Below are 27,432 nucleotides of genomic sequence, written 5' to 3'. Positions count from 1 at the left end.
ACATTCCACACTTCCCTTATAGAGCTACTGCCCCTAAAAAGTAACTAATCACTTTCAAAACGGCCGATGTGTCATCAATATGAGTCAGAAACATTCACAATTGACTACAAAGTGTAATTAGGATCATTTTGGTCATAAAGTAAATGAAGGTTGGGTTTGGATTACAATTATGTCAACAAATCATGCTCGCTTTTGCCAAACTCCACGTGCAAATCGCCACTCTGCCCACTTTGCTTCCCTTCATTGAATGGGGCTTCATCGCTCCCAATGTGTTCAAAGGATCACGGGCCCTATATGGATTTACCTATTGCTTGCATGCCCTGCGGAAGGACCCAAATATGTGGTCGGAATAGGTGCTTGGAGTTCGTCGGTCCCCAAGTCTGCACAAGTAACGCTAGCTTTATGTGTGTGCAACAACCGTTGGTGGTGAGTACTATAACCAGAGATATTGGAATATAATGACCTCTCTGGTATAATTTAGCTAACGATATTAGATAATGTTCTTGCTGGTTATGTAGCTAGGTTGCTATCTTTTAATAAAGCGAGTCTAGCTAACGTTAGCTAGCAAGGCAGGCTAGCTAATGTTTTAGCTAACAGCGTAGCTAGCTAGCTAGATAATGATAAAGATACTGCTGGTTATGTAACATTATCATTTTATAATGCTCTAGCTACAGGCTAGCTAACTTTAGCTTACAAGTCTTTTGCAAGTTAGTTCGTAGATCATACAAGTGTATTCTGTATTGTCTATGGCAAAACGAAATAATGGATGCAGCTATGGTGGTAGCTAACTCATGTGGTCCTCTGTAGCTCAATTGGTAGAGCATGGCGCTTGTAATGCCAGGGTAGTGTGTTCGATCCCCGGGACCACCCATACATAAGAATGAATGCACGCATGACTGTAAGTCGCTTTGGATAAAAGCGTCTGCTAAATGGCATATTATTGTTATTATGTCTGAGTCTGATTAATACAGTGAACTAGAAGCAACCAAATGTAACGTCACCGGCCTAAATCTAATCCAATCCGGAGCCACGTTCTGTCTACTTCTGTAAAACATAGAATTAGCGTTTCCACTAGTTACCACAGCCACAAATTGGTTATTTTGCATTTTAAAAAAACATAACTAAAATTAGCTTTTTGGTCTTGATTTAAGGTTAGGGTTATCAGTGTGGTTAAGGTTCGGGTTATAATAATAATAATAATAATTAGGTTATGTTTGAAATCACATTTTAAGAAGAGTAATTGTACAACTAGGCGGCCTTTATGACTTTGTGGCTGTGGAAACTAGTGACGACCTAGAATTAGCTTGACCCTAGTTACTGCCCTAATGACACAGACGGCTTCATCGACTACTGTAATGTGTGGTATGTGAAAAGTTGTATAAAAAAATACCTGCTTTGATAAACTAGTAGGTTAATTACCCAGCCAAGCAGATACAAGTAGTAGGGTCATTTTGGTTGTGAAGTGCATTATTTAAAAGCTTTGTCCTTTATAACAAAATGCAATTTACCATTTGGCTGTCCATTTTATCACCCTGTCACAGGCCCTTCCAGTCAACACCACCTCATAAGATGAGGAAGTACATTATTTATGAGGATTGCCTGCTGCAGTTGTTCGAGAGATTCCAGTTTGAAGCTAAACATGCAACATAGACCAGCAAGGGGACCCTCAGCATCACGCAGACATGCCCTCGCTGTGAGCATTTCTATAAATGGAAGAGGGAGGACACTTGAATTAGTTTGGTGACATTTGACCTTGTCGAAGGTCAAAACAGTTTAGAGTTTTGTCCCAATTCACCTTCATCACCTACCCTGGTGGAACTAGCCTGATCGCTGCATTTACCATTCTATTTCACTTCACATTTCGTGATATCTGAAGTGAAATAGAAAGGTGAATGCAGTGATCAGGTTGGTTCCACCATACTAATCATAACCACCATTGATAATGTAATCCGTGCTCTGTGTGTGTGTTTGTGACCGACCAGTAACTTTGATGAGGGGCCAGGAGCTGCTCTACGCTGCCATGCCCATCAAAACCTCACCTCCAGCCTCACCTCTTGCCTGCCCACCAACAGTCGTTGATGGGGAGACCAGAATTAAGTAGGTTTAGTCTGACCTGTTCAAACTTCAACATAGTATATGTTTCTTTGTCAGATACTGTAAAACCTATTCTAACTGCCATTGGCAATAGAAAAGTAATAGAACAGTGGAACAGTGACTGTGTATGTGTTCACAGATGCATCTATGGAGCCAGCACTTGGAGACTTGCAAGATGATGTGATGGAGACCTGACCAACAGAGGCTTGATACTAATGTCTCTAAATGGAGAGAGACGTGCCACTCGGCATTAAGATGTTACTAGACACAACTTTTACTTGTAATGTATTTATTTTATTTTATTGAATGGTATCAGTCAATATTGGGAGGGAGAAACCCGGTACATTCTGCACCAGGATCAGGGAACTGTTGTATACGAGACACCACACAGGAAGGTATGACCACTCTGACATGTTTGCCAAGGTTGCTCCATTACCACCAGACCACATGTCGATAGGCACAGTATCTGTGTCGGCTGAGAATGACAATGAAAGGTGAAAGGTGCACATTGTTATATTAGCAGAACACTGCTTCAATGGTATTATGTAAAGGGTTGTTTATTCTACATGGGCCGGTTACTACATGTGAAAGTTAACAAAACACTTAGTTTAGAATATCTACATAAATTCAGCAACCTGTGGGAGGTTTCTTTGTTGTAATTGAATGTGGGGAAACCGCTGCAGGCAACATTCTGACAGATGGGTGTGTCTTGGTAGTGGCAAGGAAACACATTTACATTTTAGCAGACGCTCTTATCCAGAGCGACTTACAGTTAGTGAGTGAATACATTTTCATACTGGCCCCCCGTGGGAAACGAACCCACAACCCTGGCGGTGCAAACGCCATGCTCTACCAACTGAGCTAGAGGGGACACCCAAGAAACACCCACATTAAACCGCACCCCCAAGCCAACTCACGTTTGGCTTCTGTCATGGCCACCACAATTTCTTGAGGAGCAAGCCAAAAAACGAGGCCAAATCAGCGGGTGCAGTTCCCCTTGAGAGACTTCAAGTAAAGTTAGCTTCTGGGGATGATCTCTGAGAAGTTTGTTTACTCATCATAGCTCATGTTTGACTAAAGAATAGATCATGTGAACACACTGTCATGACATTCACATATCACAGTTAGACCTAACTGAGAGTTCAAATGAATGTGGCTAACAAATTACACTTGATCAGTTACACTTGATTTGTAAAAATGATGGACTTTAGATGAAATGACATGGAACTCTTACAGGTTTGTCCACAGTGAATGAGTTCCAGACTGGCATGAGGGATCTCTTGCTAGAGGCATTGACAAAGTCTGGATGATATAGTAGTCATCATTGGGTTGCAGCATTTTTAGTCTCCCAAACAACGTGTGCTTCTGCTCAACAGTGGCCACTGAAAGTGAGTTGACAGATATCAGTTAAAAGTTTGTTTTCGATATTGCACAAGACTGCTAGGATTCATTATACTACAGTGCCTTCAGAAAGTATTCACACCCCTTGACCTTTTCAGATTTTTGTGATGTTACTGCCTGAATTTAAAATGAGTTAAATAAAGATTTTTTTTGTCACTGGCCTACACACAATATCCCATGATGTCAAAGTGGAATTATGTATTTAGAAATGTTCACAAATTAATAAACAATGTGCAGCCCAGGGTATCTATAGGATCAAGGATCACCAGAGGGCACTGCCCGGGGGTTGTCTGCTCCACGGGGTATATGGGAGTGTGCCAGTGAGTCCTCAGGAGATGGTTCATACTGCCATGACTTCCATTGTTCTGAGATGGGGAGATCTCCAACACGTCTGTAAGGGTTTCACATGGACAATGTTACTATGCACACCACATACTATATATGTTTGAGATAAAATCGAATTAAAGTTTATTTGTCGCATGTACAGGATATAACAGGTGTAAAACAGAACTCTACAAGGTGTCGAAAGCGTTGTTTGCCATGTTGACTCCAATGCCTTCCACAGTTGAGTCAAGTTAGCTGTATGTCCTTTGGGTGGTGGACCATTCTTGATACGCATGGGAAACTAGTGAGTGTGAAAAACCCAGCAGCATTGCAGTTCTTGACACCCTAAAACCAGTGTGCCTGGCACCTAGTACTGTTGCGGAAAAATCAGCTCTTGTATTCGAGAAAACTGTTAAGCATTCACCCAGGGTTTATTCAATAGTGACCTGCGCAGGGGAGACCTTTTCTGGACATAGCCAGCATTGGACTCTCTAAGACATAAATACATTTTAGCTTATATAGGAGCATCTGGTTCAGATCAGCATGCTCCTCTCTACTGAGTTTTCTTGGCAAGCTTCTCTATTATACAAGACATACTGTATATATTAGCATCCAAGTGATCCTCCCCCATACTCTCCTTCCTCAAGCTTTAAAGCACACAGTACAGTTGTCTAACAAAATTGTCCTTAAGCTTAATTTTTCCTTCATACCCCATTCAATGGCACTTAAATAATTATTTTGCCTTGTCCATTCACCCTGTGAATGACACACATACACAATCCATGTCTCAATTGTCTCAAGGCTTAACAATCCTTCTTTAACCTGTCTCCTCCCCTTCAACTACACTGATTGAAGTGGATTTAACAAGTGACATCAATAAGGGATCATAGCTTTCACCTGGATTCACCTATTCAGTCTATGTCATGGAAAGAGCAGGTGTTCTTAATGTTTTGTACACTCAGTGTATATATTTAAAGTTCATATTCCACCTGAAAGAAGAATACAGAAGCACAGAGCTTTCATTGTCCCAAACAGAACAGGACATATAGCTCAGAGTCCGTGTCACCATGGAGAGAAGGTCATGCAGACAGACTTACAGGTGCGTCCCATGCGGTCCTCTGTAGTCCTCTGTAGCTCTGCTGGTAGAGCACGGCGCTTGTAACGCCAAGGTAGTGGGTTCGATCCCCGGGACCACCCATACACAAAAATGTATGCACGCATGACTGTAAGTCGCTTTGGATAAAAGCGTCTGCTAAATGGCATATTATTATTATTATTATTATGCGGCTGACACCGGTGCCGTCTCTGTCGGCATAGACCGGGGTGACCGTCACCTTAAACTCTGTGTCAGACAGCAGTGGCTGCAGTAGAAGGCTGTTCTGACCACCGGGGACCATTTTCTAGAACACATACACAACTGCCAATCACGATATGAGGACGACAAGGTTCTGGTGTTGTCTGGAGTGGAGGTTGGTGAAGGGACATGCTGGGTTGATGTGACTGGTGATGAAATGTACTGGAGTTGTATCAGAGGAACAGATTCAGCTAGTAGGTAGCCTTGCACCAGACCTGTCTGTGCTGTCATGACAACTCCTTTGGTCATTGTCTTGCCAAACAAAGACCATAGGAGTTGTCATGACAGCACAAAAAGATATGTTCCAATGTTTTGTACGCCCAGTATATTTTGCATAGGATGACATTCAGTGAGCATGCAGTATGTTTTCAGGCATCTCAAAACTAAAAATGCAAAGATGTGTATATAATACGGCATACACCATGAAATCTAAGCCGTGTGTTGTATACAGCACGTTATATGTTGTGTAAATGAGAGTTGTGTCAGAGGTTGATGGGGGTGCTATAAAAGCACGTTAAAAGCAGTTACGAGAACAAACAGATGGTCGTTTCGAAACATGCCTGACCTAAACACAAGAAGTGAACCTTTTTGGATTACATTACAACAAAGCAGTATATCATGACCTCTTGCTGTTTAGTTCTTGAAGGGAATCAAACAACACCTTTGAGGCGGCAGTCTTAGGTGCCAGTACTCATTTTGTGTACCGGTACTGTATATATTTAGGTGCAGGAACTCAGCAATAGTTTTAAGCTTATATTCTGTAAGAGGTGCAGGAGCTCAAGCTCCGGTGAACTCCTGCCCAAGTCAAGCACTGGTTATTTTATTAATAAAGATTTATGGACCATTCCATCAAAGTACGTTAGAGCATCTGAATTGTATCTTATCAATGTGAGAGCTTGGAACTATAAGATTATATCTGAAAAAATATGATTCTGAGATAATTGGCTTTAAAATTCCGAACCCTCATTGGTTTGAATGGTGTCAGCGATTTTTATATTGTATTCTTTTGAACTTAACAACATGAATTGGGGCATTTAGAGTACTATTTAGGTAGAGAACATTGAACAGAACAAGGCTATGTCAATAACTAAATGCAGATAGAACCTTATTGTACCAAACTCTCGAATGGTAGATAAAACTATTGTTTCAGATAATAAGCGTAACAATCCTGAACCTGCTTTGACCTGCAGGTTGTTGTAAGGTTGTTGCACCAGAGCTATCTCAATGGTCTGATGTCGCTTCCTCACCTCTTCTCCTTCCCTTCATATGCACTGATCTGAGAACACAGGGCATGGGAAAGCAATATGGTGGATGGCAACCGGTAGTTTGCCTTCTCTTGTCAAGTTATTTCAGTTTATTCCAGATGAAGTAATTTCAGACTATTGAGATGCATCCTAGTTGTTTTCCTATTGACGTTACCCCTCCACTGACGGGACCAAAGCTGTGCCCCGACTTGACCGGCTCCTTGAGGTACAACGTGAATAAATCGGGCCTGCAGGGACAACAATTGTTATACACCATGACATTATACACGATGCACTTTAGGCTTGAAGGTTACAGAGAAATCTCTGATAAGCAAGCTGATAAATACATGCTAGTAGCTGGGATGCCTCTATCTTTAAAGTGCAAGTTAAATGGGGCAGTTCCCTCTCATTATCTGGCAACTGAAGCCACTTCAGGAGCGTGAAGACCCTCTCATCAAAATGTATTTTGTTGAAATTAAGTGAAGGACATGCAGATATATAAGGACAGTTCTTATCATCCAAGGAAAATAAAGCTTATATGAGAAACAAGATCATTCATTTGTGACTATATTACCCATTGATGTCCAGAAAACGGACATTAATTTTGACATTTGAGCCAGGCCAGAAATACTGTAGGTTCCTGCTCTCAGGCCCTGGTAACTGGCAGTGAGCGAAATCTATAATGACAAGGTTATGGGTGAGAATATTCTCTAATTACTGTTCTACTCAAACCTGATAGAAGCATTCAGTTGATTAGAGAGTTGTGTTCTTTTGTGAACTACAGTAACACATGTAAATGCACTAGACACAATACGAAAATATTTACACTGAACAAAAATATAAACGCCACATGCAACAATTTCAAAGATTTTACTGAGTTACAGTTCATATAAGGAAATCAGTCAATATAAATAAATTCATTAGGCCCTAATCTATGGATTTCACATGACTGAGCAGGGGTGCAGCCATGGAAGGGCATAGGCCTACCCGCTTGGGAGCCAGGCCCACACACTGGGGTGCCAAGCCAGGCCAATCAGAATGAGTTTTTCCTCACAAAAGGACTTTATTACAGACAGAAATATTCCTCAGCACCCCTCCCCCCTCAAACGATCCCGCAGGTGAAGAAGCCGGATGTGGAGGTCCTGGGGTGGCATGGTTACATGTGGACTGCGGTTGTGAGGCCGGTTGGACGTACTGCCAAATTCTCTGAAACGACGCTGGAGGCGATTTACGGCAGAGAAATGAACATTACATTCTCTGGCAACAGCTCTGGTGGACATGCCAATTGCATGCTCCCTCAAAACTTGAGACATCTGTAGCATTGTGTTGTGTGACAAAACTGCACATTTTTTGAGTGGCCTTTCAATGTCCCCGGCACAAGGTGCACCTGTGTAATGATCCTGCTTTTTATCAGCTTCTTGATATGCCACACCAGTCAGGTGGATGGATTATCTTGGCAAAGGAGAAATGCTCACTAACAGGGATGTAAACAAATTTGTGCATTTGAAAGAAATACACTTTTTGTACGTATGGGACATTTATGGGATCTTTTATTTCAGCTCATGAAACATGGGACCAACACTTTACATGTTGCATTTATATTTGAGTTCAGTATAGTTAAGATTACTATGAGATGATCATAAGACATAAGTCTTACAATACATTATGACTGCATCATGATACATATCTCCTGCAGGCTTTAGGTTTAGTGTTACCCATGTCTCATTATACAACATTTCCATTAGTGAAACATTCAAAAGAAGCTGGATGTTGGATGCACTTATGACAATAGTCTTCCTTCTCTGCAACTCCTTGCTTATCCCCATACCTGAGAGCTGTCCAGTTCTAAACACAGTCAACACAGGGTTCTACTACACACACAGAGAGAACCGGAGGAATCACCACAAAGGTGAACTATGGAACGCCATGAGTGTGGGGAAGTAACTTATTGTCAGAAGAGGGGACCTCTTTCTGCCCCGGTAAAATGCAAGAGATCAATTGACAGCTTTGGGAACCTGTCCAGAACTCACCTGATATGAAGCTTTACAGGAAAAGCTAACGATTAACAGGGAAGACTGGACAAACATTTTACAACTCTGATTTCACATTGTTCAGATCTGATTGCAGAGGGCTAGCGGTTAGAGAGGCAAGCCAATAACCGTGTGTTGCCAGTTCGAATCTCGGGTCCGACGGGAAAAATCTGGCGGGAACTGAGCTGGCAACCGGAAGGTTGCTATAATCAAATCCTAGATGCCATTGCCTGCCGTTATGCCCTTGAGCAAGACACTTAACCCCTCACAACAACAGCTCCTCAGGCGCCCAGTGTGGCTGCTCCCCACGCCTCTCCAAAAACCTGTATATGTTTGTGTATGTATCAGTGGAGGTGCCTCAGAGGAGGAAGGGGAGTGTCACGATCGTTCATTAACGAGAAGGACCAAGGCGCAGCGTGATATGTATTCATATTTATTTACGTACTGAACACACGACAAAACAACAAATGAACCGTGAAGTCCAAGGTAGACAAAATAACATAACTCACACGGAACAAGATCCCACAACTGACTGGTGCCAAAAGGCTGCCTAAGTATGGTCTCCAATCAGAGACAACGAGCTACAGCTGCCTCTGATTGGGAACCACCCTGGCCAACATAGATCTAAACGATCTAGAAACTAAACATAGAAATAAACACAACACGAAATATACACATACACGTGACAGTACCCCCCCCCCCAAAGGTGCGGACTCCGACCGCGCCACATAAACCTAACAGGGTAGGGGCCGGGTGGGCATTCCGCCTCAAGAGGCGGATCCGGCTCCGGGTGTAACCACCACTTTCTCTCCACCTCCCCGTTGCGCCCCTGGTCTGGTCTGGACCTTGGCGCGCTGCTTCCTCTCTCCTTCCTCCCACGAAGTACCACGCCCTGTCTGGACCCTGGTGTGGGAGACCCCGAACCTGGAGAGGGGCTGACGTCTGGGTCTGGACTGGAACCGCTGACTGGAGCTGGACCCGACGACGGTGGATCGAACTGCTCTGGCTCCGGGGTGGAGCCGCTGACCGGAACTGGATCAGGCACCGGTGGAGCGGACTGCTCTGGCTCCGGAGTGGAGCCGCTGACCAGAGCGGGACTGGACCCCGGTGGAGCGGATTGCTCTGGCTCCGGAGTGGAGCAGCTGACCGGTGCCGGACCAGGCACCGGTGGAACAGGCACGGGCCGTGCCGGACTGGACACACACACCACTAGCTTGGTGCGGGGAGCAGGAACGGGCTGGACTGGGCTGACGACGCGCACCCCTGGCTTGGTGCGGGGAGCAGGAACGGGCCGGACTGGGCTGATGACGCGCACCACTGGCTTGGTGCGGGGAGCAGGAACGGGCCGTACCGGACTGGCGACGCGCACCACGGCCTGGTGCGGGGAGCAGGAATGGGCCGGACTGGGCTGACGACGCGCACCACTGGCCTGGTGCGGGGAGCAGGAACAGGCCGGACCGGGCTGGCGATGCGCACCACTGGCTTGATGCGAGGAGCAGGAACGGGCCGAACCATACTGGGAACACCCACCACTGGCTTAGTGCGGGAATCAGGAACGGGCCGGACCGGACTGGCGACACGCACCACTCGATTGGTGCGAGGAGCGGGACTGGGTTCCTTCATTAACCCCCGCTCCTTCTGCTGCCTAACCAGCTCCTCTCGCCGTTCCTTCTACACTTTCCTTCTGCTCCCTCTGCACCACTGACCCCCTTAATCTGGCTGCCTCCTCTGCTAAACGGCTGAACCGCTCTATCGCGGCCTCCTGCTGCCTCGTCGTCCACGGCGTGAGCCCCCCCCCTAAAATGTTTTGGGGCTTGTCTCTCCCCCGTGATCATGGCCTCCATCCCTCTTGCCAGACTCTCGCTCATCTCCTCCCAAGTCCATCCTCTCTCCTCATCACGCTGCTTGATCCAGGATTGGTGGGATCTTCTGTCACGATTGTTTAATGATTGGTTGAACCAAGGCGCAGCGTGATAAGCGTACATGTTTATTTAAGTACTGAACACACGACAAAACAACAACACAAACGATACGTGAAGTCTCAAGGTACACACTACAAACCTATTCAGAACAAGATCCCACAACTAACAGGTGCCAACAAGCTGCCTAAGTATGGTCCCCAATCAGAGACAACAAGCTACAGCTGCATCTGATTGGGAACCACCCTGGCCAACATAGATCTAAACGATCTAGAACTAAACATAGAAAAACACAACATAGAAACTACACACCCTGACTCAACATATAAACGTCCCCTGAGTCAGGGCGTGACAGGAAGGACCATACTCCTCAGTGAATTTTATAAATATTCAAATAGTGAAACATAAAAAAGTTATCCTTTTTAGATAAAACTATACTAAATATATTCCACATCACCAAATAATTGATTAAAACACACTGTTTTGCAATGAATGTCTACAGTAGCCTCAGCAGCACTCTGTAGGGTAACACCATGGTATAGAGAGAGAGAGCGAGCTATATTTTGTAGTATATATTTGTTTACTTTCACTTATTTAGCTAGTGTAGAATGCAGCTAGCTAGTTTAGCCTACTCAAACACCCAGAAAATGATGCTATGTTAGCTAGCTGGCTATGGCTATCCAACACTGCAACTCTTCCAAGTCAAGGTAAGCTTTAGGATTTATTAATTTATTGCCACCAGGGCCCACCGGTGAAACTGTAAAACTGTTTACTGTACACTGTACTGCATGATTGTAGCGGGTTTACTAACGCGTTAGTTCTAGTAGCTATGTTGACTATGACGTGACAATGATGTAGGCTGTGTGTAGCGTTTAGCGGTCATGATATGAAGGTTTGGCTTGGAAAATATTTTTCGCCTGGTCACAGACAGCTGATGTGTTGTGCGCTGAAGTCCACAAATGAAGGGAAATGGTGAGGAGGAGAGCACGTAGATAGATGCGAGAAGGAATTACACTACCGTTGAAAAGTTTGGGGTCACTTAGAAATGTCCTTGTTTTCGAAAGAAAAGCAAATTTTTTGTCCATTAAAATAACATAAAATTGATCAGAAATACAGTGTAGACATTGTTAATGTTGTAAATGGCTATTGTAGCTGGAAACGGCAGATTTTTTATGGAATATCTACATAGGCGTACAGAGGCCCATTATCAGCAACCATCAGTCCTGTGTTCCAATGGCACGTTGTGTTTGCTAATCCAAGTTTATCATTTTAAAGGCTAATTGATCATTAGAAAACCCTTTTGCCTCCCGAGTGGTGCGGTGGTCTAAGGCACTTGGCACAATTGGCCCAGCGTCGTCCAGGGTAGGGGAGGGTTTGGCCGGCAGGGATGTTCTTGTCCCATCTCGCACTAGCAACTCCTATTGTGGGCCGGGTGCAATGCACGCTGACTCGGTCGCCAGGTGTACAGTGTTTCCTCTGACACATTGGTGTGGCTGGCTTCCGGGTTAAGCGGGCACTGTGTCAAGAAGTAGTGCGGCTCGGTTGGGTTGTGTTTCGGAGGACGGACGACTCTCGACCTTCGCCTCTCCCGTGTCCATACGGGAGTTGCAGCAATGGGACAAGACTGTAACTACCAATTGGATACCACAAAATTGGGGAGAAAAATATGCTGACCTTCTAGGCAGAGTTGCAAAGAAAAAGCCATATCTCAGACTGGCCAATAAAAAGAAAAGATGAAGTCTGAGATAGCCAGTCTGAGATATGTATTTTTCTTTGCAACTCTGCCTAGAAGGTCAGCATCCCGGAGTCGCCTCTTCACTGTTGATGTTGAGACTGGTGTTTTGCGGGTACTATTTAATGAAGCTGCCAGTTGAGGACCTGTGAGGCACCTGTTTCTCAAACTAGACACTCAAATGTATTTGTCCTCTTGCTCAGTTGTGCACCGGGGCCTCCCTCTCCTCTTTCTATTCTGGTTAGAGACAGTTTACGCTGTTCTGTGAAGGGAGTAGTACACAGCGTTGTACGAGATCTTCAGTTTCTTGGCAATTTCTAACATAGAATAGCCTTCATTTCTCAGAACAAGAATAGACTGACGAGTTTCAGAAGAAAGTTTTGAGCCTGTAATCGAACCCACAATTGCTGATGCTCCAGATACTAAACTAGTCTCAAGAAGGCCAGTTTTATTGCTTCTTTAATCAGCACAACAGTTTTCAGCTGTGCTAACATAATTGCAAAAGGGTTTTCTAATGATCAATTAGCTTTTTAAAATGATAAACTTGGATTAGCAAACACAACGTGCCATTGGAACACAGGACTGATGGTTGCTGATAATGGGCCTCTGTACGACTATGTAGATATTCCATAAAAAATCAGCCGTTTCCAGCTACAATAGCCATTTACAACATTAACTATGTCTACATTGTATTTCTGATCAATTTGATGTTATTTTAATGGATTTTTTTATTATTATTTTTTTAAACAAGGAAATGTCTAAGTGACCCCAACCTTTTGAATGATGGTGAAAAAAAAGTATTTGAAAGAAAGTATTTGAATGAAAGTTTACAACGTAGGTGCACAGGTCGAGAGAATTTTGAGTAATCAAGTCCTGGAGTGGCCTAGCCAGTCTCCAGACCTTAATCCCATAGAAAATCTGTGCCAAACGTCAGCCTCGAAACCTTAATGACTTGGAGAAGATCTGCAAAGAGGAGTGGGACAAAATCCCTCCTGAGATGTGTGCAAACCTGGTGGCCAACTACAAGAAACGTCTGACCTCTGTGATTGCCAACAAGGGTTTTGCCACCAAGTACTAAGTAATGTTTTGCAGAGGGGTGAAATACTTATTTCCCTCATTAAAATGCAAATCAATTTATAACATTTTTGACATGCATTTTTCTGGATTTTTTTGTTGTTATTCTGTCTCTCACTGTTCAAATAAACCTACCATTAAAATTATAGACTGATCATTTCTTTGTCAGTGGGCAAACGCACAAAATCAGCAGGGGATCAAATACCTTTTTCCCTCACTGTATACAACGACCTGTTTGTATGTGGCTGCTATGAAAGTGAACTGTGTTTGCGTGTGATCAGGGGCGTATCCAACGCGCCGATTCTGTTGAAAAACATTTCTTAAACGGAAGCAAATGAACGAAACTGGGATAAACATACCTGAATTAGTCCAATAGAAACTCTTGTTTGCAACTGTTGATCTAATGATTACACCCTAGATACGCTAGACGTAGGCAAGAATGTGCAAGGAAGTATTCAATGTGTCACTGTCTGTCACCTTGATTACTCAAAATTCTCTCGACCTGTGCACCTACGTTGTAAACTTTCATTCATAGGCTAGGTTGTAGAAACGTCATGATGGGTACAGGGAGAATTTGAGTCTTATGTAGTAGCCTAAAGCTATCGATGTTACATTGAGCTGGGGATGCGTCGTGCCTAAGAACAGCCCTTAGCAATGGTATGTTAGCCATATACCACCCCCCCCCCCTCCCCCCCTCGTGCCTTATTGCTTAAGTATAGCATAAGAAAACACACTTCTTAAACATTTGTCTAACTCCAAATACTACAGCCAAGGTTCAATTATTGACAAGATGGTGCTCTCCAATTTCTCTATACAAAACATCAATTTGGAACTATTTTTGGCACGCCAGGCTTCCTTCTGTATAACCAGTTATTTTGATTTAATAGTTATTGAAGCAAAAATTACTCAAATGCTCATCTGCAACATTATAAGAATTTATTCTGATCAGAACCTTGCCACATCTTTACATTTTAGTCATTTAGCAGACGCTCTTATCCAGAGCGACTTACAGTTAGTGAGTGCATACATTTCTTCTTTTTTTTATATACTGGTCCCCTGTGGGAAACGAACCCACAACCCTGGCGTTGCAAACGCCATGCTCTACCAACTGAGCTACATGGGACCACATGTTAATAATACACAATTTAGAAGGGAAAAACATAACCAGATACCATCAACATACAGTATGTCAACCATCTGAGGCCATCAATGGAGGTTGTATTAAGTGACATGAAAATGTTTGTTAATTGTGCTGCATCTGTAGGACTTTGTGCTGCAGGCAGGGCCACCATCAGTAGTAGATTTAGTACAGTACGCGCAAAGCCAAACACTGCACTTGACTCCACTGTCATAAACATCATATACCAGTTGTTAAAGTTATGTTATAACACAGTTATAAGAGCTTATAACAACTGACTTAGCCCTTATAACACCCATAACACCAATGCACACCACTAGCCTGTTAGCTAACCTGAACAACACTTTGTGACACCAATAAAGTATTACAGAAAGTTGTCATTGGTATCTTGACTGATTATAACATTTGTTATATCATCTTTATGTAAACCTTATGTAAGTGTAGGAAGTGGCAATAAAGTCTTCACACCAATTACAAAGACACTTCAGGCTATAGCAAATCATCACTGTGCAGTATTAATAGATATGACCAGTGGTGTAAAGTACTTAAGTAAAAATACTTTAAAGTACTACTTAAGTAGTTTTTTGGGGTATCTGTACTTTACCTCACTATTTATATTTTTGACAACTTTTACTTTTACATTCCTAAAGAAAATAATGTCATTTTTTACTCCATACATTTTCCCTGACACCCAAAAGTACTGGTTACATTTTGAATACTTAGCAGGACAGGAAAATTGTCCAATTCACGCACTTATCAAGAGAACATCCCTGGTCATCCCTACTGCCTCTGATCTGGCGTACTCAATAATCACACATGCTTCATTTGTAAATTATGTCTGAATGTTGGTGTACCCCTGGCTATCCGTACATTTTCAAAACAAGAAAATGGTGCCGCCTGGTTTGCTTAATATAAAGAATTAGAAATGATTTATACTTTTACTTTTGATACTTAAGTATATTTAAAACCAAATACTTTTAGACTTTTACTAAAGTAGTATTTTACTGGGTGACTTTCACTTTTACTTGAGTCATTTTCTATTAAGGTATCTTTACTTTTACTCAAGTATGAAATTTGGCTACTTTTTCCACCACTGGATACGACATCTTCCTGCAACCAAAAGCATCCATTAACCTAATCCAACCCATTCCTCCACTTCCCCAAACCAACACTCCATTCACGACATAACACTTTCTCTCAAACAACACACAACAAAAGTCTAATTCCACTCCTATTTCGAACACCAGAGCTCTCTGGATTAGTGTGACGAAGTGGCTGCATTATTATCCTCTACATAATAAATATGACAAAATCTATAAAAATATACACCTAAGGATCAGAGATGTACTGGGGGGGAGAGTCCCCCCCCCCTCCCCCACTGGGCACACACTGGTTGAATCAACGTTGTTTTTCACGTCATTTCAATGAAATTACTTTGAACCAACGTGTAACAGACGTTGAATTGATATCTGTGCCCAGTGGGACAGAGAGGGGGGAGACAAAGAGGGGAAGTGAAACACAGTATGAAGATTGAGAAGAGAGGGAAATTGATACAGTGAGAGTGAGTTTGTTTGTGTCTGTTTTAGGTGTCACTCTCGAAGGTGTGCAGGTAGGTCTTGAGGGAGAGGGTCTGGGTGTAGTTCAGGGTGGTGGAGCGGTACAAGTCCAGGCCTGTGAGGATCTCCACGTCTCTGACCCGCGCTGTGTGCAGCTTCAGCAGCTCCTCCACCCACTGCGACTCATCCTCTGAGCTCTGCAGGACCACCACAAGACAATATTATAAATTTTTGTATGCGTGTTAAATATAAATCATATGTAATTCTGACATTATTATGATCATCAGCTGGCTCATTCAATCTCTTTTTATTATTTATAGAAAGCATTTCAAAAGACTACACACAGAGTTACAAGGTCATCAATTTTGATAGCGCGGAAATTACAATGACATTACCAGAAACAACCATAGCTGCATTCATAGGAAACCCACTATATGACCGTCACAAGTAGGGCTGTTGCGGTGACTGTATTACTGCCACACCGGCGGTCACTAGTCATGAAGGCAGTCAAATTCCACATGACCGTTTAGTAACGGTAATTAGTCTTCTCCAAGCTCTGATGCTGCTGCTGGTCATTAGTAGCCTACCAAACTTGCTAACTGCCTGGTACTCAGCACTCCTATTGTCCCTCTAATCACTCTGACATCAATGCAAACGTGTTCGGAAATCTAATCAAACACTTAATGAGAGCCCATGAGCTCATGTTGTGCAACATTTCTATAGGCTATTGAATTGCGGGAGAAAACAGAGTGATGGCTGCTATTAAAAAGAGGAGGATCCCATCAGCTTTCTATAGGCTAGGCCTACTATATTTATTTCTCAACTTTCCTAATATTAAGCACATTGCTTATATTTACAAAATGACTATAGGTTTCCTGGCTGGCATGAAAATAAACCACAGGGAAAAGTGTCTTAAGTGGATAGATTACATGTATTTTTTCCACCTGCCCCTGTTTCAATGCAGGTGCATGATAATGGTCCATTCTAAATCAAAACAAATGTTACACATATATTATTTAGTATATGGAAAGATTAAATCAAGAATAGTCTGATAGGTGACAATATTAGCCTATCACTTGTGAATGATGCCCAGCATAAGAAACAATGCCTTTTTTTTGCAACTTTTTCTAATCATAGTGGCACACCTCTTGTAGTCTAGCCAATAGGCCTATATGTTTTGATAAGGTTTGTATCACAACTAAAGTGGCCAAATAACTTCTTAAAATTAAGCACATTAATCGGGTTTACAAGGGGTGTAGAGCCTAACTGGCATATAAAAGCAGCGCGTGAGTTTCAAGTTTAGGGAAGATCATTTTCACCACAAAAATGCACCTTTTTAATAAAAGCATTACATGCATAATTCCATTTGCGGTCACTTTTGATAATGGTGTTTTCCGCTAATGGAACATTTGCGCTTATAGCTTACATGTGCGTTTGGTTTATCATCAATTTAAGCTAAACGTTCTGATCTGTTGCGTTAGCCACATTGCATAAAAAATGATTGTTGCTAGTGGTTGTATTAATTTGGGATCTATCGTATTCTCGAACAGAATAGAATAGGTCGACTTTTGTACTTTGGGGGATAGTAGATTGACATAGGCTAGTGGTTTTGCTGTTCGCAGGGCCTACTCATCTTGTTGGCTGACGAAAAGTAAATGGACAGTTCTTCCAATATCTTCAATATGCACCTCGGAATTGGATAAGGACGCGCACAGTTGCGTCCCCGATGTGTCTGTCTTCACTTGTAGCCTGTGAGAAAGACCCGATCATGTGACGGAGAGCAATGGGAGTGAGAGACGCTTCGGATTGCGCAGCACACTCAGGGAGAAGAGCACAACGCAGCACTCCGGGCCGCAAAAGGCATGGATTTGTTTAGGGTGCATGACGGCCACAAAGGGGATGCCGCTGTGAAAGTTGAGGCATTATCCAGTGCTTGTCAAATTGTGAATGAGAGACTATTGGAGTGTGTACAGCCTGCGCAAAAAACAAAGCAGAGCTCATGCCTTTCAAGCAACTTTTTCAAATCATCATTAGAGTATCATCATGCAGCCTTACAATGTATTACAAATCAAAACATATAGCCCAACGTTTGTAGAACAACTGAAGTTACATTAATAACTCTAAATTAAGCATATAGGAGTACCTATTTCTTTGTTAACCGCTCAACACAGAATAGCCGCATATGCACACTCCCTCAAATCAGTTGGAGAAAATATTAATATTTTATTCAGCTTTGTTCAATTGTATTCGTCATACTATAAAATAATGCCACGGAATTATAAGCAAATCTTGTCTGCTTAATGAACTAGTTTAGCCCACAGCCATTTGGCATAGCCACATCAGGACCTAACATAACGACAACTTAGAGTATGCTATTATTTTCTTCTGAAATAGACTACATTTTCTTCATATCATGCTTCTTTAGACCTGTCTAAATTAAATAATGGATTTATTGCGAAGGTGTAGGATATTGCATGGATTTATTATACTTTTTTAAATGGCTTGTAGGCTATGTGTGGAAGCCAGGAGATGCTGTAAGGGAAATTGTATGTTTGTGTATCAAAATCAATGCTACTTCTTGTAACCAATTAGATGGGTTCATGCAGGTAACTGACTGATCCTATATGGAGGAATCCTCGCTATCACTGATCCTCGACTTGGCAGTACGCCCAGAATATTGCTACGGGAACAACCAAGGTATCTCAGTTTCAAGGTCTCAACTTGGAGAAAGAGAGAGCCTCGTGAGGTATTGGTCAGTCACATGTGCGAGCCACTGGTAATGATGAATGAATTATGCTAAATCATGCAAATCTAACTTGTCTGTGTATAGCCGTATATAAGACAACTGCTGGGACCGCTTCAGCTGAGTTTCTGATAGACCTGTACAGTGTGCAGAGTTTGTTGTAACCTCTCCAGCTTGCTGATAATAAAGAGTGATTCATTTAAGATTGACTTCAGGTGCCCCTGGTGTTGAATTTCCACCACAATCTGGCGTCACAAACCGATCCCAGTGAAGGTCTGTGAGGGAACACCAGTGGCGCGTTCCGTGTCAAGGCGTGCAAGAGAAATTCCCATCTGACCAAAGATGACATGGACCCGACCAGACCAGACTTTTACTGTGAGCTGCCCGAGGGAAGATACCTGATCCGCGAACCTCTGAAGGACACGTCTACTGAATTTCAGTAAGTCAATTTAAATGAATTTGTATAAAAATAAAATACAAATTATAAAACCAATAAAATTGAACATAAAGATGTAGAAGAAGGGTACCACTAGTCTTAGAATAAGGCTAGAACTAGTCTTAGGATAATTCTACAGTGAGGGCAAGAGAGGCCCCACTGACAATTGTCCATAGTCTTAAAGAGAAGGCAAGAGTGAGGGCAGGAGAGGCCCCACTGACAATTGTTTGTAGGCATTTATATGAGAAGTGTCTACATGGTCTGAGAACCACTGATAATAGCACAAGGTATTATTTTAGGCATTGATGAGAAGTGTCTATGTGGTCGGGGAACCACTGAGAATTAGGTACACAATGTGCTATTCTACATGTATGGGAAGTGGCAAGACTATAGAGTCTATAGAGACCATAGCATTTATGACTATATAAACTATTGATACTATGGATGCTGAGGGACTGTAGATGCTGAGGGACTATAGATGCTACGCCTATAGCGACTATGGATGCTATTAGGACTATAGATGCTCAGGGACTATGGGCTCCCTAGTGGCGCAGCGGTCTAAGACACTGCATCTCAGTGTTTGAGGCGTCACTACAGACCCCCTGGTTCGGTTGGAGTGAAAACGTACAGGACGGTAGCTCTCCAGAAACAGGGTTGGTGTGCCCTGCTGTAGAGACTATGGCAACTATGGGGACTATAGAGGAACTGCAGAAGATACATATGTATGCATAGGAGGTAACGACGAGTAATAAGGGAGATTACTGAGTGTGTTTAGGAATAGTACTAAGTGAATGTGGATGAGAGTATTGTGTGCTTGACTAATTAACTGAACAGGGGTTTGGCCCTGGTGTGGGATGACGTGTTAAGCTGGAATATTTTTCTAAAGAGTTCAACAAAGGGTTTGAGTATGGGAAAGGGAACTAGTAAGAGTAGGATGGAGGATCCGTGCTGGGAACCAAAAGGGCTGTGTAGTGTAATGGCAAAAAAAAATGGTAGGGGGGTACTGAACCAAACAGAAGACTGGACAAAATGGACAGATGGATATTTCCCTGTTGATGGGACACCGAGTACAGAAAGAATGGAGTCAGTGAGAGGCCAACTTGAAAGTAAAGAATGAAAACACAAGAAAGTTTAAGTGAAGTGGGACGATTTCAGAAAGTGGGAGAGAGAAGCAGAAAATGCAAAAGATAAAGCTGTAAGAGGACTGATAGTAAAGCAAGTGGAACCGGAGAAGAAAGAGGAAGATAAAAAAAAAAAAGAAGCCTGGCTGGCTGGCCTTTCTCTGAGGGGAACCCTTGCATGGGGCCCCACTTGTACCCGCCACTGCCAAATCCTCCACCAGCAGACGGAGATGGTGGCCTCCCACCCCCTCCTAACCCAGTTGGGGTTGGGCCTGTGCCAGGTGGAGGAGCCGTGGGATTAGGAGCTGTTGGAGGAGCTGCAGGTGCTGGAGCTGAAGACAGAAGGCTAACAGCAAAAACAAGGACCAGAGCGAACGAGCAGAGAGGAACAGAGGAGAGGGAGAGTGAAGAAGATGAGCTAGAAGAGCTCAGAAAAGAACTGGATAAACTTAAGAGAAAAGAAGAAAGCAGAGAAACAAGAAGGAGCGCAAGCAGGAGGAATGAAGATGAAAGTAGCCAAGACAAAGATAAAAGGAGCAGCAACGAAGGACAAAGCAGAAAAAAACAGCAGAAGGATAGAAAGAAAACCTCCAAAAAGAAGCTTGAGGGAATGTTTCCAATAATACTCTACCCCATCCCCAATGGAGGTGGGATGTTCGAAATGGAGAAACCATGGGATGTTGACGAAACAAAAGCAATAATGGGCGATGCCATTGACCCAGCAAAGGATGCTGTGAGGTTTGATGAAGGGGTAAAAGCAATCATCTCCATGAACAACCCCACCACCAGAGAAATGGAAGAAATACTCCGCCACTGCTTGAAATGTAAATGGAAGGACTATAAACACATGTGGGACCGCAATGTACCAGTTGATGATCGTGGTGACCAGCTGGATGCAGTTTTTACCGCAATAAAGGCTGTTTTCCCCAAATGCACAGACTGGCAGAAAATCCATTCCACCAAACAGAGAACTGATGAAAAATTGAGTGACTACACAGAAAGAATGGAGACAGTCTTCCTCCAACACTCAGGCCTGACGCCTGACCAAGACTCATACAGCAGCCTACTGTGCAATGCTGTGGTGACAGAACTGAGACAAGAGCTGAAGACAGCTGTAACTACAGTGAGAGAAAAAAGTATTTGATCCCCTGCTGATTTTGTACGTTTGCCCACTGACAAAGAAATGATCAGTCTATAATTTTAATGGTAGGTTTATTTGAACAGTGAGAGACAGAATAACAGCAAAAAAATCCAGAAAAACGCACATCAAAAATGTTATAAATTGATTTGCATTTTAATGAGGGAAATAAGTATTTTACCCCTCTGCAAAACATGACTTAGTACTTCGTGGCAAAACCCTTGTTGGCAATCACAGAGGTCAGACATTTCTTGTAGTTGGCCACCAGATTTGCACACATCTCAGGAGGGATTTTGTCCCACTCCTCTTTGCAGATCTTCTCCAAGTCATTAAGGTTTCTAGGCTGACGTTTGGCAACTCAATCCTTCAGCTCCCTCCACAGATTTCCTATGGGATTAAGGTCTGGAGACTGGCTAGGCCACTCCAGGACCTTCATGTGCTTCTTCTTGAGCCACTCCTTTGTTGCCTTGGCCGTGTGTTTTGGGTCATTGTCATGCTGGAATACCCATCCACGACCCATTTCAATGCTCTGGCTGAGGGAAGGAGGTTCTCACCCAAGATTTGACGGTACATGGCCCCGTCCATCGTCCCTTTGATGCGGTGAAGTTGTCCTGTCCCCTTAGCAGAAAAATACCCACAAAGCATAATGTTTCCACCTCCATGTTTGACGATGGGGATGGTGTTCTTGGGGTCATAGGCAGCATTCATTCAATGAGCTCCATTTTGGTCTCATCTGACCACAACACTTTCACCCAGTTCTCCTCTGAATCATTCAGATGTTCACTGGCAAACTTCAGACGGGCATGTATATGTGCTTTCTTGAGCAGGGGGACCTTGCGGGCGCTGCAGGATTTCAGTCCTTCACGGCGTAATGTGTTACCAATTGTTTTCTTGGTGACTATGGTCCCAGCTGCCTTGAGATGATTGACAAGATCCTCCCGTGTAGTTCTGGGCTGATTCCTCACCGTTCTCATGATCATTGCAACTCCACAAGGTGAGATCTTGCATGGAGCCCCAGGCCGAGGGAGATTGACAGTTCTTTTGTGTTTCTTCCATTTGCGAATAATCGCACCAACTGTTGTCACCTTCTCACCAAGCTGCTTGGCGATGGTCTTGTAGCCCATTCCAGCCTTGTGTAGGTCTACAATCTTGTCCCTGACATCCTTGGAGAGCTCTTTGGTCTTGGCCATGGTGGAGAGTTTGGAATCTGATTGATTGATTGCTTCTGTGGAAAGGTGTCTTTTATACAGGTATCAAGCTGAGATTAATCTCAGCTCGTTACCTGTATAAAAGACACCTGGGTGGGAGCCAGAAATCTTTCTGATTGAGAGGGGGTAAAATACTTATTTCATTAATTAAAATGTAAATCAATTTATAACATTTTTGACATGCGTTTTTCTGAATTTTTTCGTTGTTATTCTGTCTCTCACTGTTCAAATAAACCTACCATTAAAATTATAGACGGATCATTTCTTTGTCAGTGGGCAAACGTACAAAATCAGCAGGGGATCAAATACTTTTTTCCCTCACTGTACAACTTGTATTGCATGGGAAACAAAACCACTGTTTGACGTAAAGCCATATATCACCTATGCGGAAAGACAGTTGAAGGAAAATGAAACTAAGGACGGAAAGACACTGAAGAAGGCACAGCTGATGTACTACTCTGGAGGAGGAAGAGGTAGAGGCCGAGGGGCCCCTGCTGGAGCTGACGGAGGGCGAGACTGGACTTGCTACAACTGTGGGAAGTTAGGGCATTTTTCAAGACATTGTCCTGGAGTGGGCCCTGGAGCTGAAGGAGGGAGAGACTGGAGCTGCTACAACTGTGGGAAGGTAGGGCATCTTTCAACACACTGCCCAGCAGGAGAAAGCCAAGGAGAGTGGCCGTCCCCACCTGTTGGCGTGCAGGTGGACAACCCATTTGGAAGAGGAGGTGGACAAGGGGCTACCAAACAAAGGATGCGGTGGAAACAGAAGATGAAACTAATGAAGAAAACAATGATGAATAACCAGAAGAGACCTGTCAAATGCTAGAATTGACCACCTTGTCAACCCAAAACCCGCTTATTGATATTTTAGTTAATAAACACAAAATTCAATTTTTGGTGGACACTGGGGCCGTGGTCTCAGTGTTGAAAATGTCTGCCCTGTCTCTCTCCCCCTCAATGAAAACAATGCACACAGTTGGAGCGTCTGGAATTCCCTCTGAAGAATGTTTGACCTTTCCCCTGGACGTGGAGTGGGGAGAGGGCAAATGGAGACACCGATTCCTGTACTCCTCTGCCTGCCCAGTACATTTATTAGGAAGAGATTTTATGTGTAAAATGAATTAATCTGTTGCCTGTACTGAAGAAAGATTGTCATTGGGATCGAGAGAAAATTGAATCTTCTCATGCCTGATGAACTGTTACAATGCTTGGCACCTGAATGATCAACATGTTGAGGGGGAGCTGAGAGAGCAATCTCTCTCGTTGCATGGTAACTGGGAAGTGTCTGAATACCTACATTGTACTGCTGCTGTTCCCTCATGCGAAGAGGACCCTGAATACCAACAGAGATGGTCAAAACAAAAAGAGAAAGTTGAGATAACCATGAATGGGATTTACAGAGGAGAAGACTTCGTAGCAGCTGGAGTGTTGTTGACGGATACTAAGATGAGTTTGTATGAAGTCCCTGGCTCTGTTCCCCATTGTAGCTTATCAAAAGCTCCTGGAAAACAATGGAAAGATGTGGGTATTTGGATGAAGAAAGGGATGGAAGCAACTGATTGGGGTGGCCTGGGAAGGGGAAGAACAGTGGTCAGCTTCTACAGCAACGTTCTATTCCCCATACTGGGCTACTGCAATGACAACACCAAGAAAATAACAAATTCCCGTTGAAACCATGCCTGAGGTATTACAAGATAATTCACACATTGATTGGCTAAAAGATATCCCTGAAGAGTTGTGGGCTAAATCAAAGAATGACATTGGACACATGAAAGGAGCTGCACCAGTTGTAGTAATTCCAAAAAGCACCCACAGACCTTACAAAGCTCAGTACCCTCTTAGCAAAGAAGCCGAAAAGGGTATAATTCCCATTCATAGTGCATTAGTTGAAAGAGGCGCTCTGGTTCCCTGCCCGAATTCGCCCTGTAACACACCAAATTTTACCATCTGGTGATTATCATTTTGTGCGAGACCTTAGAATAGTAAACAATGCTGTACATGCTAGAGCGCCCCTGGTGCCTAACACTGTTACCCTTTTATCCCAGGTGCCTCCAGGTAGTTGTTGTTTTTCAGTAATTGATTTAGCTAATGCTTTCTTTAGCATCCCTGTAGCTGAAGAGTTACAGGATTGGTTATCGTCTACGTTTTTTGGGGCTAAATGGAAATGGACGGTGATGCCACAAGGCTATGTGGAATCACCGGCGATCTTTGCCCAAGAAATGTCTCGAAACCTAGAGGTTATTTTTGCTCCGGGTGGAGTACTTTGGTTCAGTATGTTGACGATTTGTTGGTTTGCTCACAATCAGAGGAGATATGTCACGAGGACACTAGGGCATTGTGGATTTTCTGGCAGAAAATGGCCATAAAGTTTCCCTGAGTAAAATGCAATTATGCAAGAGCTCCGTTAAATATTTGGCTCATGACATTACTTCTGAGGGTCGCGCCCTCTCCAAAGACAGATTAGAGGCAATTAAAGCTTTGCCTAAACCTGTCACCAAGAGAGAAAGATGGATGCGAGTGAAGTTGTGGTCTGGACTGATGAGGTTGAGGTGGCATTGGTAAAATTGAAACAAACATGAATGTCTACCCCTTGCTTGGGGTTGGCAGACCATAATAAACCCTTCCATCTCTTTGTTTCGGAGACGAGTGGGTTTAAGTCAGCAGTTTTGACACAGTATCCTGTTGGTTATTATTCTAAACGATTAGATAGTGTGATCAGGGGAATGGTTTCTTGTTTGACATCGGTAGCGGCTGCTACTGAAGCTGTTTTGGCATGTTCTGATATTATGGCTATGTCTACCCTAACCGTCCATGTGCCCCATGCTGTGCACGCAATTATTACACAGGCAAAAACGGCTCATTTGACGCCTGCGAGACTGCTAGATTACATTCTGTTGACGATGTCTCGTTACTCTGAAACAATGTACAATTCTTAATAATTGAACTGGTGTTGAATTTCCACCACAATGCTAAACGTGTTTATGTTAATTAACGGTCAATTACCGTGAGACCGACAGTTATTTGCTTGACAATCACCGGCTGACGGAATTTCGTGACCACCGCAACCCTAGTCACAAGACAAGGTCATGGTTCTACACAGATGTCACAGTCATAAACTGACATCGTGGGATAAGTGGTCATGGTCATGTAGCCTCAGACGAGCAAATACCAACCAGAATGAGGCCATTTTATTGCACCGCTGAGGCCTTTGGGCTCGGACCCAGTCTGACACTTGGATGATCAACTTCTTCACCCTGTGTGCCTTGTCGAAACGCTGTTTCATTGCTCTTTGGTGCCTGGTCACTGCCTGCTTTTCTTGGGTGCGCCTAGTCGCCGGTTATGCTACTCTCTGTGTTCTAAGTCTGTCCAGTGGCATTTCCATCTCACGACCTAGCATGAGGGATGCCGGGGAGACCTGTGTTGTTGTGTGTTTGCTTGCTCTGTATTGCATTAGTGTTTGATTCAAAGCAGTTTGGAACGTGCACGCCTGGACCAGGTGCGCTCTGATGCCGTTCTTCAGCGTTTGGTTGAAGCGTTCCACCCCTCCGTTACCTTGTGGGTTGTAGTAGGCTGTGCGGATGTGTTTGAGTCCCTTGTTGCTGAGATATGAGGAGAACTCGGCAGAGGTTAGCTGGGGCCCATTGTCCGTGGTAAGGGTGAGGGGTAGGCCCCACCTTGTGAACAGGCTGTCTAAGATGTCCACAATGGCCTGTGCTGTGACAGTTCCGACAGGAACCACTTCTGGCCACTTAGAGTGGAGGTCATACACCACCACCAGGAAGCGCTGATGGTGAGGGACTGCGTGTCCATGGATCTCGCCACAGATGTCCAGTTGGATGTGCTCCCAGGGGCGGGAAGGCCTTGCGAGAGGCTGCAGGGGGGGTGGGGCGGACTGTCCTGTTATCCCACTGAGGAGGCATGCAGCACAATCCCTGACCAGGGCTTCAATGTCGTGGTCAATGCCTGGCCACCACACAAGGTCTCAACATCGCTGTTTGACCTTCACTATGCCCAAGTGAACCTCGTGCGCCATGGATAGAACACGCGCATGCAGGCCACTCGGGACCACAGTGCAAAACCCTCGAGAGACACAGACTTCTTCCCAGCAAGAAAGTTTGTGCTTCAACCTGGCGAAAGTCGCCAGCTCTTCCGGCACATGTGCTGGCCATCCAGTGCGTATGTAGGTGCGCAGGGTAGACAGTGAGGGATCCTGTTCCGATGCTTGCTTCAGCTCCTCCAGTGAGACGACTGACTGAAGGGGAGCATAGAGCATTTGTACGAGCTCTGTTTCGTTGTCGTCTGGCAAGACGGTCGGAGTAGGAGCGTCAAAGGAGCGTGAGAGGAGGTCTGCCACCACGTTATCCCTCCCCGGAGTGAACTTCAGCTGATAGTCATACTGTCTGAGGCGGTCGGCCCATCTGTGCAGCCGAAGTGGCTTGTGGCCAGTTCCTGACGCCGACAGTAGCGTCGTGAGGGACTGGTGGTCGGTTCGGAGCGTGAACAGCAAGCCATATAGGTAGAGGTGCCACCTTTCACACGCCCCGACACAGGCCAGTGCTTCTCGTTCGCCCACAGAGTACCGTTGTGTGGGGCTCAGGGCCCTTGAGGCGAAGGCTACGGGCCTCTCAATGCCATTCTGCAGCTGTGAGAGGACAGCTCCTAGTGCTCCAGCAGAGGCGTCACATTTGACAATGGTGGGGCAGACGGGGTCAAAGTGAGCCAAGACTGGGGCTGTGGTGAGCTGGCTCTTCAGTGAGCGGACCGCATCTGAGCAGGCTGCCGTCCAGGACCATGGCTCGTCCTTCTTGAGGAGCTGGCAAAGGGGCGCTGTGGTCTGAGAGTAGTGGGGCAGAAACCGGAGGTAGTAGGCTGTCATGCCCAAGAATGAGGCCACCGGGATCTGGTGGACGACTTCAATGT

General features: G+C 44.1%; 1 protein-coding gene and 1 long non-coding RNA gene across 2 annotated transcripts in view; one reads left to right on the top strand and one right to left on the bottom strand.

Annotated features, from left to right (window-relative positions):
- The first annotated feature begins 304 nt into the window (after positions 1–304).
- On the top strand, positions 305–2,365 carry LOC121572938. The gene is made up of 4 exons (XR_006001935.2): positions 305–426; positions 1,542–1,693; positions 1,983–2,097; positions 2,234–2,365. It is a non-coding gene; the product is annotated as an uncharacterized LOC121572938 (long non-coding RNA).
- Positions 2,366–15,333: 12,968 nt separating this feature from the next.
- The window catches only part of LOC121571997 (ectonucleotide pyrophosphatase/phosphodiesterase family member 2-like), a 33,209-nt gene continuing 21,110 nt past the window's right edge, over positions 15,334–27,432 (bottom strand). Inside the window, exon 25 of the mRNA XM_041883841.2 lies at positions 15,334–16,063. Within this exon, the coding sequence (XP_041739775.2) occupies positions 15,893–16,063 (171 nt within the window). The 3' untranslated portion in view covers positions 15,334–15,892. The remainder of the gene's footprint in view (positions 16,064–27,432) is intronic.

This window comes from Coregonus clupeaformis, chromosome 8 (assembly GCF_020615455.1).
Source record: "Coregonus clupeaformis isolate EN_2021a chromosome 8, ASM2061545v1, whole genome shotgun sequence".
Lineage (NCBI taxonomy): Eukaryota > Metazoa > Chordata > Actinopteri > Salmoniformes > Salmonidae > Coregonus > Coregonus clupeaformis.
Note: the sequence above shows the minus strand (reverse complement) of the source record. Positions and strands in the feature narration are given on the sequence as shown.